This window comes from Oncorhynchus clarkii, chromosome 8 (assembly GCF_045791955.1).
Source record: "Oncorhynchus clarkii lewisi isolate Uvic-CL-2024 chromosome 8, UVic_Ocla_1.0, whole genome shotgun sequence".
Taxonomy (NCBI): Eukaryota; Metazoa; Chordata; class Actinopteri; order Salmoniformes; family Salmonidae; genus Oncorhynchus; species Oncorhynchus clarkii.
Window position 1 is genome coordinate 13,529,660 of NC_092154.1, and position 20,151 is coordinate 13,549,810.

Sequence of the window (20,151 nt, forward strand, 5' to 3'; positions counted from 1 at the left end):
AGGCAAATTATAAAGAATCTGCAATGACTTCATTGCAGGACTAGGGGCTAAATATACAAAGTCCTTTAACCTCTACATGATGGTGTTCCTATATCAGGTCGGTTGAGTTAATGTGCACTAATGTGATTAGCATGACAGTTGTAAGTAACAGCAAGCTTTCCAGGACATAGACACATCTTATATGGGCAGAAAGCTTAAATTCTTGTTAATCTAACTGCACTGTCCAATTTACAGTAGATATTACAGTGAAAAAAGACCATGCTATTGTTTGAGAGTGCACAACAATAAAAAAAACTTATCACGGCAACTGGTTCGATACATTTACCTCTTAAGGTAAATAATGTACCTACATTCAGTAACCTTGCTCTGATTTGTCATCCTGAGGGTCCCAGGGATAAAATGTAGCATAGTTTTGTTTTATACATTTTTATATTCAAATGTAGGAACTGGGTTCTACAGTTTGAACCCTTGCTGTCTCTGGCTCCACACCCACCATCTAGATGTGAAAGTTAATGTATAAGCTAATGATCCATCATTTATGACACTCGGTTGTTTTCCTTTTGAGACTATTACAATAGTCACAAAAAGTGTAATTGTGCATTTGTCAGGCAGGACCATACAGTATTGAGTGCAAATTTGACTTGGAAAGTTGTCCATTGAACAGCTACCAATCAGTGAAGTTTATATTCATGAATATTCAGTTGATACTCCACCCAGATGTGAAGAGTAGTCTGGTGGACTTTCAAACTTTGTATTCGGATTAGCCAACAGAAACTACCAGCGCATAGGTTTAATCTACCAACCTCACACCTTCTCCGTAAACCTGTGGTAGTCTGTTAACACAGCCAAAGTCAAACACTGCCCATTTCTACTCTTAACATATGATTTAACCTAACCACACTTAAAAACATGTTTTACAATATAACTTGGATAACTTTGAAATATGTATGTAACAAGCACAGAGTTATACTTTACAATATAACTCTGTGCTTGTGGACAACCCCATAAGCACAGAGCCACAGTTGTGATTAAATATTAAATGAAACACTTTACATAAAGGTCACACCTATAGTCACTCCCACAACGGCCAACTTTGAGTCGTTGATGAACTAGTCTTACGCACAATAGCATGGGATAAGGGCATCTGCCAGGAACACTGATCATGCGTTACACTAGTGATAAGCTGTAGTGTGTGCGTCTGGAATGGGAAAAGTAGCCACTCGTTTACATTTCCAGGTCCTACCCTCTGACGAGTAGCATTCACCTTGAAAGACTCAACAGGAGTTTGCACAACTGTCGGGAGGGAAAAAGCAACACGGTTAGTGGATAGTGTCACAGCATGTGCACAGAGGATCACCTTATCCTGCAGTATCAACCTTACTGTGAACACCTCACAGGGAGGATCCCAACAGAGTCCAGTCTTGCTGCAGCACTGACTGGTGTAATGACTGACCCGACTCATCACATGCTGCCTCAGGCTAGATACCAGTACTCCACGCCGTCTCACCCTGGGACTCAGCAGCACTAACTGGTGTAATGACTGACCCGACTCATCACATGCTGCCTCAGGCTAGATACCAGTACTCCACACCGTCTCACCCTGGGACTCAGCAGCACTAACAGCCTAAACAGCAGTAAACTCATCGAATTAGGTCAAGTTCATTCAGGAAGTAAACCAAAATGCCAATTCTACATGCCTCAGAAGAGAAAAATTGGAATTGGTTCACTTCCAAAATTGAAAGACCATCACCGCTGTAGTCAGGGCTCGCATCCATCCACAGCCTTGGAGCTCAGCGTCACCACCCTGCTGGCATCACTTTGGGGGGGACAACATGCTGGAACACTGAGTCACTTCTTCCTACTACACTGGAATTCTGTTCTGCTTTTATACCAAATATTTATTTTAAAGTTACTTTTCCCTCAGATGGAAAATTGGTTTGCAGCTTAAAACTGGTTCCGTGTTGCAGAATTACAAAAGGGGTTGATTTATGGATGTCAGATGACTAAAGTATATGCCTTGGTGTTGAATGCAAATAACCAGATGAGCATTAAAGCTACCTTAATCTTTAAGTTACCGTTTCTGACCCACTCACACTGCCATGCCTGATGAAAATCCAAATTAGAGCAATTGATAGATTGAGGTGCAAGTGAATCAAACCAAATAATGTAGAACACTTTATTTGAACTTTCCTCACATTAGGACATTTACACACGAAGAACCTGTCCAGATTAAACATATGGGATGCTCCTCAGATGTCTTTGAGGTCTTTGCCCTGTTGAGAGAAAAAACTGCTAGTTCAGTTGTGTTTGACAGAGTCTGAAAATCATTCCATACCTTTCTCATTGTTGTCCTGGTTCACACACTGTCCACCACAGAGGCCAGAGGGACTACTGATGTCACAGATGAGCTCAACACAATGGCCAAAGAGCTACGAACCAAATAGATAAAGGGAAGATTACCACTCAAACAAAATGTACCTAAACAGAAACTATTTTGTGAACTTTATCTGGCCACTAAGATAATTCACATCCTTGGCGAAGGAGAACATCTTGACCTCAAAGCGTTTGATGCGAGAGGGGAAGTGGACCCTGGAGTCAGCCACCACTGGGTGGAAGACCACACGGTACAGAGCCTCCAGGTTTCTCACAGCTGCCAGTGGAGACAGGAACCAAGTTAAGCAGACAAATAAAAAAAGCTGTAACCAAAACCACCTTGTGTATGAAGTCTTATGGTGGTTTGGTCTGAATTCTTTAGAAATAGCCTGTTAAGGCTGGCCCTACCTGAGGGGATATACTACAAAGCAGGTTCAAGGAGTTAACATACCTACATATTCTGATAACTTTTTAGAAAGATCTACTGAATACAACCATGTTCATTTAGATTGAAATAATGCACTCAAAAAAAGTGAACATCAGGGTTGGAACGCTAAGTCAGCATTAAATCCAAAGTAACCCACTACCCAAAACACTTATCTGGGAAATGCTCATTTTCATATCCTGTTGTGCCCCAATAAACATGACCAATCTATACCAAATGCTACATCAACAAGAGGCTTCTGCTGAATTCACCAACCACCTCCTCCATAACTACTCCTCTGCAGATCGGAGCTGGTTGGATAAGTGGAAGCATTACAGGTTGTAAATATTTCCACCCAGGCAATCAGAAGGCAAGATTAGGCCTTGACCATACGGCTTACATTTCTGCACTTTATCAAGACTATAAATGCAGTGAAGGAGACCTGCGAAATTTATGCCAATGATGGAATATTCGATCCTCAGATCAGGACTGACTAGAATGTAGAGGCCAGGTGTCAAATTGAAATTAGTGCACTCTTACCATGAGTGAGTCTCAGTCTGAATATAAACTGACCGTTCCCAGTCTCATTGGTGAGGAAGGAAAGCGTGGCGGTGACATTGACCACGTAGCAGCAGGACAGTCAAGTATTCTACCATCCCTCATTAGGTTAAGGGAAACATGCCTACACTGCTAGTATTGCCACAGGAAGATGTTTGGGGTGGGGGTACTGCAGCACCCGTAATTCCAGAGCTTATGACTGGCAGAAGATGGAGGTTAGATTATTGAGCAACTGGCGATAAAAGCGTACAAATATTAATTATAAACGTTATGATTTGTGTAACCACTGACTGATATTCTTCTGAGTCTTAAGTTTCTGCGTTAGTCTTCCCCTCAAGTTCGTCTGGCAATGAGATTTCATTCTCATACAGCGTGACATTGTTGATGAACTATAAAGAGTAGCATTTACTTTAGGGCCTGTAGAAGGGAAGTCCCCATCACCTCAGGGTTATTGTACCTTCCGGGTGGTGCCACACGAGTTGACAGTGAAGTGAAAGTAGGCAAAGCGGTCATCGCTGTAGGTGGGGCCACAGGCAGGGTCACTCAGGTTCAGCTGACTAGGGTTCAGACTAGGAGCATACTCCACCTTCACCTCCAGTGCAGCCATCGTCCTGTTAGAGAAACACTCTGGGGCAAAGGACAGGTAGTCATCAGGTATCAAACAAATGGTATGTTCCAATACTTGCTTCATTTGAGCTTGCCTCCCACAGGGCAACAGTCCAGAAGTAAAGTCTATGCGCATCTGGCACTACAATTAGGCTCAGATTAAAGAAAACAATTAATATTTGAACCCAGGTTTGGTAGTCATGTCATGGCCATTTTTCTGCAGTATTAGTTTTAGAACCAACCAGTTAGAGTTTTGAAGCTGCAAGCCAGGGTGAAGTATTTGATGGTAATGTTGTAGGGATTCAGTCACATCCAGTCTGCTCCTGATAAATGAAGAGCGAACAGACTGGGAAACAGTTTGAGCATTCATTAGTCAATTTCATTTAGAATTTTAGCTTAACGTGTTCAGGGAGCGCGTCATACCTCAAACACTGTATTTGGTGAAGAGAAGGGTACTGTGATAGTGATGTTTGAGTCACCCTCTTAAATACTGTTGAGCAAGCTCCTTGGTCAGCAGCCGCTTGCCAACCACAACCATGAAGGGCTCCTGGTTGCCATAGTTCAAAGTGATAACTGATCAGGATAACTTTTTCCAGTGACTGATGGTGAAACTAAAAGTACAAAAACAGGGAGGCACTACTTGAACTTGTCCATGATAAAACATTGATTTCTACAGTGCGCCCTAATAAACACGACCCTGGCAAGTTGGGAACAGGCTCCAAATACACAGCTGAACACTTTTTGCAGAGACTGCATGGGGAAAAAAGAAAACATGGTTTCAAGTCAAATATGGCATTCACGGCAATCATTGTTAACAAGAGGAAACAATCAATATAAGTGGTGCATAGTCTAGAGAACCCCGTTCCATACCCACGTCCTGCGGTACGGCGTACACAACGTCCTGCGGTACGGCGTACACAACGTCCTGCGGTACGGCGTACACAACGTCCTGCGGTACAGCGTACAGCGTACACAACGGCAGGGTGAGAGAAAGGGGCGTACTCCGGCAAGATGACCAGGCCGTAGATCAGCTGAAGAGTGAAGGAAGTGACTCCTTGTTCCGGTCTTTTCTGTAGATACAGTTGAAGTCGGAAGTTTACATACAAGTTAATGACTCCAACCTAAGTGTTTTTCAACCCCTGCACACATTTCTTAACAAACTATAGTTTTGGCAAGTCGGTTATGACATCCACTTTGTGCATGACACAAGTAATTTTTCCAACAAATGTTTACAGACAGATATTCACTGCATCAGAAGTATACACTAAGTTAAATGCCTTTAAACAGCTTGGAAAATTCCAGAAAATTATGTTATGGCTTTAGAAGTTTCTGATTGACTTAAATTATGTCAATTAGCCTATTGGAGGTGTACCTGTGGATGTATTTCAAGGCCTACCTTCAAACTCAGTGCCTCTTTGCTTGACATCATGGGAAAAAGCAAAAGATATCAGCCAATACCTCAGAAAAAATGGTTGACCTCTGCAAGTCTGGTTCATCCTTGGGAGCAATTTCCAAACGACTGAAGCTACCACGTTCATCTGTACAAACAATAGTACGCAAATATAAACACCATGGGACCACTCAGCTGTCATACTGCTCAGGAAGGAGACGCATTCTGTCTCCTAGAGATGAACGTACTTTGATTTGCACTTTTTGCACCAATCTCAGAACAGCAGCAAAGGGACCTTATGATGATGCTGGAGGAAACAGGAACAAAATTATCTATATCCACAGTAAAACAAGTCCTATATCAACATAACCTGAAAGGCCACTCAGCACAGAAGAAGCCACTGCTCCAAAACCGCCATAAAAAAAAGTCAGACTACGGTTTGCAACTGCACATGGGGACAAAGATGGTACTTTTTGGAGAAATGTCCTCTGGTCTGATAAAACAAAAATAGAACTGTTTGGCCATAATGACCATCGTTATGTTTGGAGGAAAAAGGGGGATGTTTGCAAGCTGAAAAACACCATCCCAATCACGAAGCACGGGGGTGGCAGCATCATGTTTTAGGGGTGCTTTGCTGCAAGAGGGACTGGTGCACTTCACAAAATAGATGACATCGTGAAGAAAGAAAATTGTCGATATATTGAAACATCAAGACATCAGTTAAAGCTTGGTCGCAAATGGATCTTCCAAATGGACAATGACCCCAAGCATACTTCCAAAGTTGTGGCAAAATGGATTAAGGACAACAAAGTCAAGGTATTGGAGTGGTCATCACAAAGCCCTGACCTCAATCCTATAGAACATTTATGGGCAGAACTGAAAAAGTGTGTGCGAGCAAGGAGGCCTTCAAACCTGACACAGTTACACCAACTCTGTCAGGAGGAACTGGCCAAAATTCACCCAACTTATTGTGGAAAGGTTGTGGAAGGCTACATGAAACATTTGACCCAAGTTAAACAATTTGAAGGCAATGCTACCAAATACTAATTGACTGTATGTAAACTTCTGACCCACTGGGAATGTGATGAAAGAAATAAAAGCTGAAATAAATCACTCTACTATTATTCTGACATTTCACATTCTTAAAATAACGTGGTGATCCTAACCTAATTTTTACTGGGATTAAAAGTCAGGAATTGTGGAAAAACTGAGTTTAAATGTATTTGGCTAAGGTGTATGCAAACTTTCGACTTCAACTGTAAATTAAAAGCATTGGTCAACTGATAGCGTTGTAACTATTCAACATCAAGGGATAATGTCAAGTACATTGAGGAATAAGAATACGAGTTATAATCTTTCTAAAAAGTAATGTTGCCACATTCCTGAACTACTACACATCTTAAAATCAAGCACCATTTGCATGTGAAGACGGCATGACAGTCGCTCAATTTGTTGACCCATACCTATTAGGCAATGCGGCTTTGTGTTTAGAGAGCGAAAAGTACCTCCTTAAAGACCACTGGGTCAGAAAAGGGAACTTCCATTGTGAAGGTCTTCAAGGTGTTGTCCAGGGATCTGTGCTCCTGAACATTAAAGCCTCTGGCATTGCACTCTGCAACAGTTAGCATGCCGGTGGGAAAGGTGACATTCAGCAGCTCCACATCAATGTTGAAAGTCCCCAACTCAAACACAAACACTGGCTGTTCAGCGTCCAAGGGCGTCTGTTCATTGGCACAAAATAAATCATTTAAATGCTTAGCAGAAACCTGCATATTGGGGATAATCCCACCATGTTTCAGTACATTGTCTACCTTTTAGTGCCTAATGAACAGGACCCAGCATCCCAACAGCACCTTGAAACTAAACCTTACTCAGTTGCGAACTTGTGGAGGCCTGGCCAGAGGTGTGGTGATAGGGAGGAGGACTTTGTATCTGTTGTCCTTGTTTGCATCCTCCTCAATCCACAGCAACTCAAGCATGGACTCAATGGTGTAAGTGACGAAGTAGTGGTCATCCTGAATATGGCTCGGTTAGATAGTCAAGTGATCATTTAGTAATATTGCTTGATAAGATATATTTTACACAAGACAGGTTTAAGAGTTTTCCCCTGAAAGAAGGCAAAGGGAGAAGTATTACTGCAAAGCACTGACAAGTGTGTCACTGACTGAAAAGTAGTATTTTCTGGCAGCCATTTCCTCAGCGTCCAGTCTCTTGGCATCAATCCCCATGTATACGTCCAACATGGTGAAGGCATCAGAGGAGATCAGTGGGTCTAGGTGCCTGGGCATGTACCAGGTGATCATTTCTGGAGTGAAGGCCACTGCCCCTGCATTGAAACAAGATGCCAAGCACATCTTCAGTTGACCAGGGAACCTTGTAGCAAATTAAAAATGTGCCCTTTCACAAATTCAGGTAGTTCTTTGTTTCAAAACTCACAACTGAACACTACCTAGGTAGACCAAGCAACAAATGAATGTCGTGCCAATAGTTCACTCAACCTGGTGTTGTACAATCAGCAGTGGCATCTATTCGAGTCACCAGCCACTTCTGCTCAAAGTGTGGGAGTGTTGCCTATTGCATAGCCCTTTCTTTGGAGCTCACCCACCTTCATGACCTTCTTGCTAGGACTGAAGATCACTGCTGTCATGCATCCTGAAGCAAGATCCTGTTTTAGGAAATGGAAACATGAATTAACCAAGTTCTTACTAAAGGCAAACTGTTCGGTGCCAACTTTTTGCAGTGGAATTAAAGAAACGTGGCTACCTCAGTACCTCTGAGGTTGCCGCTCCTTGCCTTAAGCTCAAGGACGGTTTGGAATACTGGAATACTCCTGACCTACACCTAGGGGAGAAAGGCCATTACTCCCCATAGAGTATATGGCAATATATTCTCCCTCCCATACAATAGGAAATAGGAAACTAATTTCTTAATAGTCTTGTCAATTTTTTAAAAAACGCAATGAAAAAAAAAACGCAATGAAGAGCCAATGTTCCTCTGACTATATTCTGTAAGCAATTTGAGGTGGTGAGTGAAATCAAGAACAGTTGAGAAAAAGCCAAGACATCTGCTTTGTTGCAGAATAAACTAAAGTGGAGAATTGTAGAGCTAGACAGATCATTCCTACAGGCATTTAGGACAAGCGCGACCGTTCTCCGTAGGGGCTAGCCCAGTCAGCCGTCAACTAACTTAAGCGCCTATTGACGATAACATCTTCTAGCCAGGTGAGTTGTTTAGCGACTAGTGTTAACATTGCTCTAAAAAAGGTTAACTCTAGTCGCTGCAGTACGGTTTCAGAAACATACGGAATATCACATATCAAAAAACATGGTTTGATTACTACATACCATTGTAGGGTTAAAGCTCACACACCGCCTTGTTACAGAAAACAGACAAGACAGCCATCTGTACTACTTAGCCATCTGCGACTCCTAACATCTGTGTACACAACATTGAGCCACAAACATGTTACTGAAAAATACTGTCCGCTGCAACTGTGAAGTGTACACTAAGTGTGTAATTTGCACGGGAAATTATTGATGCGATATGAAAGTAGTGGGATGTATGTCTCTAGAACCATACTGCAATAATAACCGAGTCACATGTAGATGGAGTATTTGGCTTCCAGCGCATATTTGCCTTTAAAACAGAACATGTAAGGCCTTTGGCGTAACATTGGCCCCCAGTAGTCCATTGGGGCATGCTCTGCTCACTTACCTCCATGTAGGTACGGTCACACAGAATCTCTCGGGAGGACCATAAGATGTAGCTACAGGTTTTGCTTACTCTGTACACGGAGCAGTGTTGCCAACTCCTCAGTAAGGAAAGTAGCTATTGGCTGTCCTAAAAGTCGCTAGAAGTCGCTAAATGATGCCATCACCTAATTTGCATAATTGTGCATGTAATTGTGATGGACGCTGTAGGAGAGAGGGATAACGTCGTGGGAGAGACAAAAAAAGTGAGTAAAAAACACCCTAAATATGTTTAGAACTACAAAGAACTTTCTTCTGTCGATTTGTGTTTTTTTTTTGTCACAATTCTAACCCTCCTCCTTTATCTGGGCTTGGAACCGGGAAAAGTGACCCAAAAGAGACACTCTGGTGGAGTTACTTAGTTTTTCATTAAATGTTTTTGTTTTCTTAATTTGGTTTGGTTTTAAACCTTATGGTCCACTTAGGAGCCTACAACAAGTCACACTAAAACATGATCATTTTTAACCATAACATTTTTTACATTTTTTGTATACAATCTAAATGGACCAAAAAGAGACCATAGAAAAAACTGTCAATGGCAATGTGAGAAAATTATGGTAACTAGTCTGGCCCTAATTCAGGTGAATTGTTTTTCCCCCTCCAGAACCCCCTCCACACACACAGGCTGTGCTGGTTCACAGAAAGAGTGGGTCATTGTCATTTTGGTCAAGGCTCTCTCTCTATGGCAGGTTCAGTAACTGAGGGAGCTGACTTAAATGAGTAAGCAGCTGATGTGCCAAAAAGCTGCAAAACATTATCAGGCAGCTGGTACTCATAGCAAGTCTCAAGTCTCTCGACAGCTTCAGTCCATATTGAATGTACAGGATGGAGTTAAGGGTTTGCAAGGACATCCGATTTCTAAGTTTGCTTTTTACCACATTCATCTGGCTGAATACTCTCTCAACTTCAGCATTCGAGTGTGGTAAGGACAACACAGACACAGCAGCCATGGCAAGTTCTTGAAACGGGTTGATATCAGCTGCATCCCTGAACTTCCAAATCTCACTCCAGAAGCCCAGTGTGTTTTTTGTCTCATTCCATTTACTAAGATGGATGGCACACCATTGCTGGACAATCTTGTCTATCTCTGCAGGGGAGTAGCCAAGGAGCTTGGCTACTTCTTCTATTTCTCCAGGGCTCTTATTGTGCTTTAGAGTTTCCTCCACATTGAAAACTGACATGTACTGCAATGCTTCGATGTTGTCTGGAGGTCTCACCCTCAACTCATTAGTGATGGGGATGGTGAAGGCTACACAACGCTTCGATGTTGTCTGGCAGTCTCACCCTCAACTCATTAGTGAGGGAGATGGTGACAGCTACACACCGCTTTCGGACATTGTTTTCATCCTCAGGCGCAAGGTGGAGCTCAGCTGCCTTTGACTCAAAAAGGTAACCAAGGTACGGTTTGGGACTGATGTATCCATCTATTGGCCCTTTGAGTACATCAACATTTGCCAGTGGATTCAGCACCCTGCTGCTCACAGACTGGATCAGGCTAACCAAGCTGTCAAGTAGCTTAAGAGGATCTACTTGCTCTCCCTCAAAAGCCTTGATGGCCAACTGTACCTCACCTAGCACTACCTTCAAAAGAGTCAGATACAATATGTTTTGAGGATCACTGTACATGGAGTATAAACCCTCAGCCATGTAGCAGTGTTCACTGGACTTGGTGACTGTGAAATGCAGCCTAAGCTCCTCCCACTGGTCCAAAATCAAATTTCAATTTTTTTTATTTATTTTATTTATATAGCCCTTCGTACATCAGCTGATATCTCAAAGTGCTGTACAGAAACCCAGCCTAAAACCCCAAACAGCAAGCAATGCAGGTGTAGAAGCACGGTGGCTAGGAAAAACTCCCTAGAAAGGCCAAAACCTAGGAAGAAACCTAGAGAGGAACCAGGCTATGTGGGGTGGCCAGTCCTCAAAATGCGTGAAACCGCGGGTTCAATGGAGAGCCAATGTGTGGCACACACCTTGGTTATCTGTACAGGTTTCTCCCCACAGTTGGTTTCATATATGGCCTTGTAGGCCTCCCTGCGCTTTGGAGACACTGAAAACCAGTTAAGTCTCTCGTACCAAGTACTCCACACTACAGAGGATGGTGTCATTGGAAGCATGACTTACAGCAAGCTGCAGAGTGGCACACACAGCGAATAAGAATCAGATATGAGGCCATACTCATCCTTCAGCACTTTATGGTCCCAATTGTTAATCCCTGTCATAAGAGGCATTGCCAGTCCCTATCCCCAGGAGTTTCTCTTTAAGACATCACTTCGAGAAAAGCCACAACAGCACGGGTTATGGATTTTGCATCTCCTCCCTCCAACTCAACAAGCCCCAGAAATGTTGATACAATTGTCTGCTTGGTGTCACTAAAGTACCTTATCACAACCCCCAGGTACTTAGCAAACACTTACATTCGTGGACTCATCGAGGCTGAAACACTGGTCACCCACATCTGCGTCCAACTTTTTCAGAAAGTATGGTGCTAGAACACCATTAATCATGTTGGTGCACTTTGAAGTGGGTAGCAGCAGTGGAGTCTGAGAAAGCAGCTCTACATGCTTGTCCAATGTGATCACATGGCAGCATGGGACAGTGTTCAGTGATAGCTAAATGCCATGGGACAGTGTTCAGTGATAGCTAAATGCCATGGGACAGTGTTCAGTGATAGCTAAATGCCATGTGGCCTCAACCTTTTTTTGCAGTCAATTTTTTTTAACCATAAATGGCAGCTTGTTTTGGCTGGAACCATTTTAAGGCTTTGCCTTTTGAGTATGTTTGAGGTGTCATGTGTTTTTTTTGCATCACTATGTTAAGTGTAGAAATCAGCCTTACAATACAGGCAGTATGCCCGTGTATCATCTTCAATAAACAGCTTCAACCAGGCTTTGAATTCAGGGTTTGATTCTCACTACTTTCTGTATTTTTGAGCGTACAGTTTAGACTGAGACATGAGCTAGCCAGCTAGATGTTTAGCTTATGTCACCGAGAGGCACACAGTGGACAAGGTGAGTAAGTGACTGAGGCTGTGTGAGTCAAATGCAGTGATTTATTTTTGTGCAGCGATTTATTTTAGACAAAGAACATTTTACATCCTGCCTTGAATGTAAGCCAGGGTGAGATCAGCCAGCGGCGGCTTCCCGCATGCACGATTCATTTGCAGTCTGGACACGGAGGGGTGAACATCTCCTGCTCTGACTGCAGCTGGGAGGGACTGCTGCGCGAGGACTGGGCCACCTGTGAGTGCTTTGGGACAGGGTGGGGCCCACGGCAGCACCCGCTGCTTGTTGAGAAGAGTAAGAACCTTAAGTGCTTTCACGTCAGTCTCCAATAACACTGCTAGATTTGTCACTAGTCTATTTTTTTTTGAAAATGTGCCGCTAGAGGGGTCTGAATGCTCACTAAATATAGCAACAAAGTCGCTAAGTTGGCAACACTGACAGAGTACTCGCTCAGAGGAGAACAGAAGCAAACATGACATTGCCCATTGGGTCCATTTTCACGCTCATTCCACACAGAGTAGCCAGGCTGGGCATCAGGTTTATGACTTTCAGGTCATCTGGAAGGGTTGGCGAGGGTGTAAGCATAAGTTTGCAAATACATGTACAATTACAATGCATGAATTATGAAAGAGATTCAAAGAGTCAAACTGACCGACAATAACGTCAACTTCAAACCTCCTGTAAAGGGGATACACAATCAAACAAATGTTCCCCAGGCATTCAGGGTTGAGGTGATCTGGAAATGGGAGTCCAAATGTTGTCAAACATTTAGTGCCTGAATATACGGTAAACTTACTTGTAGAAGGTGTCTGTGCTTGTATGCTCCCAGCTACCATCAATAGGCAAAACCACCTGTAAGGCATTTGAAAAATGATTAAATCGAAAATGAAGACAAGTCCAATGTTTAGGTTGCATGGGGCTCTTCTAGGCCCGCTACTAACCCAGAGCCAAAAAAATGACCCATTGTTTGTCTCAGAACCATGCTATAGCTGTGACCTATATTTGACCAAAGGTATATCCTATAGTTCCTGTACCTTATACTTATATAGCAGCACAACAGGTGACACTCATAATTGATTATCTGCCCATCAATGGTGGGCCAGACAATCACTATGCGGGTTTAAAGGTGAAAACGGAAAATTCAACGATGCAGGTCAAATATTTACATATTTGTTTTACTGAAATAAAAAACGAGGCATTAAAAATAAATTTGCCACACTTAATCATAAGGCTAAAATCTCCACCAAATCCGATGCACCTCCCCTCTCGGAGATTGAAGGAATCCATTGCTTGGCTTTGGACCACAAAATCCTCGCGCCGTTTTTATTGGTGCGTTCTTGTCGGAGTAGCGGACTGCGTGATTCAGCCTGCTACACTCCCCGTCCGATCATTATTGCGGGCGCGCTCCGAGCACCAACAACGTTTCGGTTTAGGGATAATTCCTTCTGAAGCATGGGACTACTATTTATTTGGAGATGAGAATAATCGGATAATCAGTACTCGGAAAGTTATTTTAATGGAAAGAAAGGGCACAGGAACAGGTATGCTTTATGTGTTATTATCATGTTGAACTTATCGGGGAGCCCATGTCGATTTGTTTGAACATGCTTGCCTAATATAGAATATAATATAATTGATTGCCTACATTGTTGTGTCTAATTGGTATTTGAGACTGTATATAGGCAAATGTAAAAGAGAAAAACAAGTATATCCTAAATAAAACAATTGTAGCCTATCAAGTTTCATTTTACATAAAAGTTACAGTCGCCATTCAAGACTAACCAAAATAGTCCTTTAGCGGCCCCGTGTCGGATGAAGGGGTCCATAATAACACTTGTCGAAATAGTTTGTTTTCCGCAAAAAAATAAGATATATTTTTCAAATAATTGCTCGATGTTAAATCCCATTTCATCCTGTTGTCAAGTCCTATTTCTCTGGTGCTGAGGGCCTGTAATTCGATTCCCTTGGTGATAATCTAGTACTTTAGCCTGCTTGAGGAAGTGATAGGCATCGAACGGTGATTCAGTACTATCAACACACCACACACGCACTCTATTCTTATATTCTTCCCATTGATGCTAGCCATTGCATGTTGATATAAACATTGGTGGGCTCAGGGCAGAAACTTTTCATGGTGTAATATATTATTGGTTTTAAAAGCAGTCAAATGTGTCCTAGGAATGCTATTCAAGCAACCTGGTCTCAGAGCATATCGTATTATTCAGTACATCAATCAGAAACACACCATTTAGTATGATATGTTACGTCACGTATTGTATCTATTAATTTGTGGCTGTCCATCACTCATTTCGTATATGTTTAAAATTACAATTCATATTATATGTTATGAATTAGCAAAACGTACAATAGGTTACCCATTTTCAAAAACGTATAATATGTTACGAATTCTAGCTTTGGTGGCTAACGTTTAGCTAGGCAGGGGTACGGGTTAAGTTTAGGAGTTAGGTTAAAGGGATTAAGGTTAGGGGATGGGTTAGCTAAAATAGTTAAGGTTAGGGTTAGGGAAAGGGGTTAGCTAACATGTTAAGTAGTTAAAATGTATTAAGTAGTTTATACGTTTCTAATTACCTAATTAGCAGCTAAAGTTGTTCGTGATGAGATTCAAACTTGCAACCTTTGGGTTACTAGATGTTCCTGTTATACGTCTACGTCTAACCATAACAAACATAACATATCATACTATTTCAGTGTCCTGGATTTACATTTACTATGTCTAGTCTATGACACCAGGCTGATTCAAGAGGACAGATAAGTTTATACAGCAATTTACTCATTCTATATGAATTCAGTCACTTTCTGACTGTACCCTTTTTGATTTGAACAAATCCTTCCAAACATGTTTGCCCATGGGAGAAGTGGTCATAAATTAACTTTTTGGACTTGAACACCAAAACAAGATGAGGTGCTCGGAGTTCTAACATAGTCCACACTACCATGAGACATCCACGTTTTCATTACTGAAACGGTTTAGTTTGATATCATTTGAAAGCTTACCAATGGGGTTATCAAACTATTTTATAATTTACTGAATGTTTTGTAATAAACAATTATGCAAAAATACGCTATATATACAAAAGCATTTGGACACCCCTTCAAAATAGTGTATTTGGCTATTTCAGTCACACCCGTTGCTGACAGGTGTATAAAATTGAGCACACAGCCATGCAATCTCCATTTGCAAACATTAGCGGTAGAATGGCCTTACTGAAGAGCTCAGTGACTTTCCAAGTGGCACTGTCATAGGATGCCACCTGTCCAACAAATCAGTTCATCAGAATTCTGCCCTGCTAGAGCTGCCACGGTCAACTGTAAGTGCTGTTATTGTGAAGTGGAAACGTCTAGGAGCAACAACGGTTCAGCCGCGAAGTGGTAGGCCACACAAGCTCACAGAACGGGACCGCCAAGTGCTGAAGCACGTAGCGCGTAAAAATAGTCTTGGTTGCAACACTCACTACCGAGTTCTAAACTGCCTCTGGAGGCAACGTCAACACAAGAACAACTCGTCTGGAGCTTAATGAAACTGGTTTCCATGGCCGGGCAGCCACACACAAGCCTAAGATCACCATTCACAATGCCAAGCGTTGGCTGGAGTGGTGTAAAGCTCACCTCCATTGGACTCTGGAGCAGTGGAAACCCCTTCTATGAATCACGCTTCCCCATCTGGCAGTCCAACGGACAAATCTGGGTTTTGGCAGATGTCAGGAGAATGCTACCTGCCCCAATGCATATTGACAACTGTAAAGTTTGGTGGAGGAGGAATAATGGTCTGGGGCTAGGCCAGTGAACGGAAATATTTAATTTTTATTTGATTTGATTGTATGTTTTAATATTCAATCTACCTGCTGTGAAACTGCTCAACATTTACATTACATTCAGTCATCTAGCAGACACTCCCATCCAGAGCAACCCACAGGAGCAACCAGGGTCAAGTGCCCCACCCAGGGACACATCAAACAGATATCCCACCAAGTCAAATCGGGGAGCCGGACCAGTAACCTATTGGCCACCGGCCCAAGCTCCCAACAGCTAGGCCACCAATCATCCAAGATCCCCCAACAGTTCCCGAGAGCTTCCCCTCAACCCCCTGAGACCCTCTAGTGCCAACTGTAACGTTTGGTGGGGGAGGAATAATGGTATGGGGCTGTTTTTCATTGTTTGGGCCATGCCCCTTCCTATCGCTTCAGCATACAATGTCATTCTAGACGATTCTGTGCTTTCAACTTTGTGGCAACAGTTTGGGGAAGGCCCTTTCCTGTTTCAGCATGATAATGCCCCGTGCAGAAAGCAAGGTCCACACATAAATGGTTTGTCGAGATCGTTGTGGAAGATCTTGACTGGCCTACACAAAGCCCAGACCTCAACTCCATGGAACACCTTTGGGATTAATTTGAACGTCGACTCCGAACCAGGCCTAATCGCCCAAGATCAGTGCCCAATCTCACTAATGCTCCTGTGGCTGAATGGAAGCAAGTCCCCACAGCAATGTTCCAACATCTAGTGGAAAGCCTTCCCAGAAGAGTGGAGGCTGTTATAGCAGCAAAGGGGGAACCAACTCCATATTAATGCCCATGATTTTAGAGCGAGATGTTCGACGAGCAGGTGTCAACATGCGTTTGGTCATGTCGTGTATCTTAGACCCTATTGTACATCATCTGAGGTGTTTGTGTTGTACATTTCATGGCTGAGACAGCATATTCTTGAATACACGGTGGGTGTCATTTTAATCAGAGAAACAGAATTCATAGAATGGAGTTATCCCTTCAGACCAATGCCATTTAGATGGTACACCATTGAAATTTAATTGAAATTTGAACTTCCAATTACTACCAGAAAGATATCCACCCGCTGTCAAATGTCAACTTGAATGGAAATGTTTCAAAATGGACAGTTTCATTGAAGACCATGGATATTCCCTCTCAAGTCAACATAATCTGATGTGTGGACCTATAACCATCTTTGTGGTAGCATTTTAAAGTAGACATTTACATTTTATTGACACTGTAGTACATTTATCAGCCAAAACATGACACCTATTCAAGAACACGCTGTGTCTCAACTGATGGTGGGTACAAACACCTCGGATGAAGCTTTTTGATAATTGATGTTAAAGGTTAAAGACATTATTATAACATTTATTTATTTTTTTTTTCAAGAAATTATCTAAGTGTTTGACAACCATGTTTGTAGGCTTTCAAATGATGTCAAACTCATCCGTTTATCATTTTCAGTGATGAAGACATGGATGTCAAATGGTAGGGTGCAGTGTGAAAAATGTGTGAAATATGAGCACCTTTATCTCCTAAAGGTTATGACATTCAGGCCCTAAAAGTCACTTTCTGACCACTTCTACCATGGGAAAGCATGTCTGGAAGGTTTTGTTTAAATCAAAAGGGGTGCAGTCAGAAAGTCATTGATATCACATGGAACAACCCTATTCCTTAAACTTAAAATGGGTGGTCGAATGACTATTGATAATTGGAATGTTTCTCCTCCTCATAGATGGACCCTTGAGCCTTAACCTCACCGCTAGCCACCGGAGGCTGATCATCCCAAACTACATTTCCCACCAGCACTTCCCCCTCCTTGCCCATGTGGCCTATGGCTCATCATCACCAACATGGGATATGGGCAAGTCCTCCATCGATGCGGAAATGAGGAAGACCAGGTATACCTCAACGTGGGAGGTGTCCGGCACGAGGTGGCAGAGGAGACGCTGCTCCGCTTCCCCCACACACGCCTGGGCCGCCTGCTGCACTGCCGGAGTGAGGACACCATCCTGGAGCTATGCGACGACTACAGTGCCACCGAGCGCGAGTACTACTTTGACCGCAATCCCCACATCTTCATCAGCGTGATCAACTTCTACCGCACAGGCCGCATCCACATCATGGAGGAGGTATGCGTCTTCTCCTTCAGCCAGGAGATTGAGTACTGGGGCATCCAGGAGCTCCACTTAGGGGATTGCTGCAGCAACTGGTTCCAGGAGCGCAAGGAGTACATTGAGGACCGCGACTGGGACGTCCAAAGTGACGACGTGCAGCCGCCCAGCTTGGACTCGTCCTTCGAAGAGCTCTCAGCCATGGACAAGGACCTGGAGAAGTTCAAGGGGGCGTGGTGCGCCGAGGTGCGGAGCTACGTGTGGATTAGGCTAGAGGACCCCGGTCATTCGCTCTCATCCAAGATCATCGCTGTGGCCTCGCTGAGCGTTGTGCTCACCTCCATCGTGGCCATGTGCGTCCATAGCATGCCCGAGTTTCAGATCTTGGACGAGAACGAGAGACACATCGAGGACCCCGTACTGGCCATACTGGAGGTGGTCTGCATCGTCTGCTTCTCGGCCGAGTTCATCATCCGATTGATCGTAGCCCCCTCCCCAAGGAAGTTCCTCAGCAACACCCTGAACATCATCGACGTGGCCTCCATCCTGCCCTTCTACATCACGCTGGCCTTTGAGACGGTGGATGATGAGAACAGCGAGGAGAACGAGAACCTGGAGAACGTGGGCAAGGTGGTGCAGGTCCTCCGGCTGATGCGCGTCTTCAGGATCCTAAAATTGGCCCGCCATTCGGTGGGTCTGCGTGCGCTTGGCGCTACTGTCCGCCATAGCTACCACGAGGTGGGCCTGCTGCTCCTCTTCTTATCTGTGGGCATCTCCATCTTCTCCGTGCTCATCTACTCGGCAGAGAAAGAGGAGGAGGACACAGAGCTGGGCACCATACCCATGGGCTGGTGGTGGGCCACCATCACCATGACCACCGTGGGCTATGGTGACACCTGCCCGGTTACGTTGCTGGGGAAGCTAGTGGCCACCCTGTGCATCCTCTGCGGCTTGCTGGTGGTTGCCTTGCCTATCACCATAATCTTTAACAAGTTCTCCAAGTACTACCAGAGGAACAAAGCCATTGAGGAGGGCCTGTGTCTGAGTCAAAAGGCGTCTGAGAGACACGACCTGGAGCTCCCTTACCATAACATCAGAGATCTCTACGCCCAGAGTCTGGGCGTGTACCCCTTCATGGGCGGCCTCGCCTTCAAGAACAGTGAGAGTAGCGGTGGGGATGATACGGACGCCTCCAGCCTACAGGACATAGAGGAGGTGTGTGACACAGACACTCTGGACAATGGGGCAGCGAAATGAAGCTTGAGGCTTTAGAAAGCTCAATACACCTCAAAGGAGCCCTTTATGGTTCTCAGGGTCAAGCTCTCCATCGTTAACTCTTAATATGTCTTCCTTTCATGGCTGACTCTAGACTTTCACAACACTGTGGCCATGGGATTTTTTCTATTCTGATAAATATATCCCTGAACTGAGAGGGCACAGATGACTGACTTGGATCCCCCTTATAAAGGTTTGAATGTAATTCATCTATTAGGCCAGATATTGCAACGTTGCATGCGTATGTTAAGGAATTTGCACTATATCGTACAGATTTATCCGCTCAAAAGTTCAGTAAAGGTTTGCATATGCAATGAAAAACTAAATTGATTTGAGAAAAAAAGAAAAGAGTGACATCAGATTCCGGGTTCGATTGATGTTTCAATCTCTGCATGAATAAAAACACATAAGACAAGTCATCAATCATGGGTAGTGGATCATTACTTTGAGACCACAGTTACTGTAGATAAAGAGAAATAAATGACCTCTCTCCAAAACCTCCCATGCTATAAGCACTGATGTACAGGTCATTTGATTAGAAAGTAATTGAGACATTGTCTTAGAGATGTATGATGGCATGCTAACTCCCTGGGTTAGGCCGTATAGACGTCATAATCAAATAAAATCAGACCTGCGAAAGCTGAATTATGTCTCTTTATTTTGACATCGATCGGAGCCTTTGCTTCATGCGTTTTAAGTCATTGATGGACTAGGAATGTACACGAATTAGTTGCGTATTCCCTTTACATTAGTGGTTACACTTAGCGGTACAGTAAATCAAACCATTTCGAACAAATCAACTTTGGGATTACATCAGAATAAAAGTCATAACACGGGTCGTAAAATCCTGTAAAAAAAAAACAATACCCGTT

The 20,151-nt window shown here is 43.4% G+C and overlaps 1 protein-coding gene and 1 pseudogene across 1 annotated transcript; one reads left to right on the top strand and one right to left on the bottom strand.

Annotated features, from left to right (window-relative positions):
• Positions 1-3,663: 3,663 nt before the first annotated feature.
• LOC139415396 (uncharacterized) lies at positions 3,664-11,607 on the bottom strand (annotated as a pseudogene).
• A 1,890-nt stretch (positions 11,608-13,497) lies between these two features.
• Positions 13,498-19,921, top strand: LOC139415525 (delayed-rectifier potassium channel regulatory subunit KCNS3-like). Its single transcript, XM_071163631.1, has 2 exons — positions 13,498-13,646; positions 17,626-19,921. The coding sequence occupies exon 2, from the start codon at positions 17,744-17,746 to the stop codon at positions 19,259-19,261; it is 1,518 nt and encodes a 505-aa protein (XP_071019732.1). The 5' UTR covers positions 13,498-13,646; positions 17,626-17,743; the 3' UTR covers positions 19,262-19,921.
• The last annotated feature ends 230 nt before the right edge of the window (positions 19,922-20,151 follow it).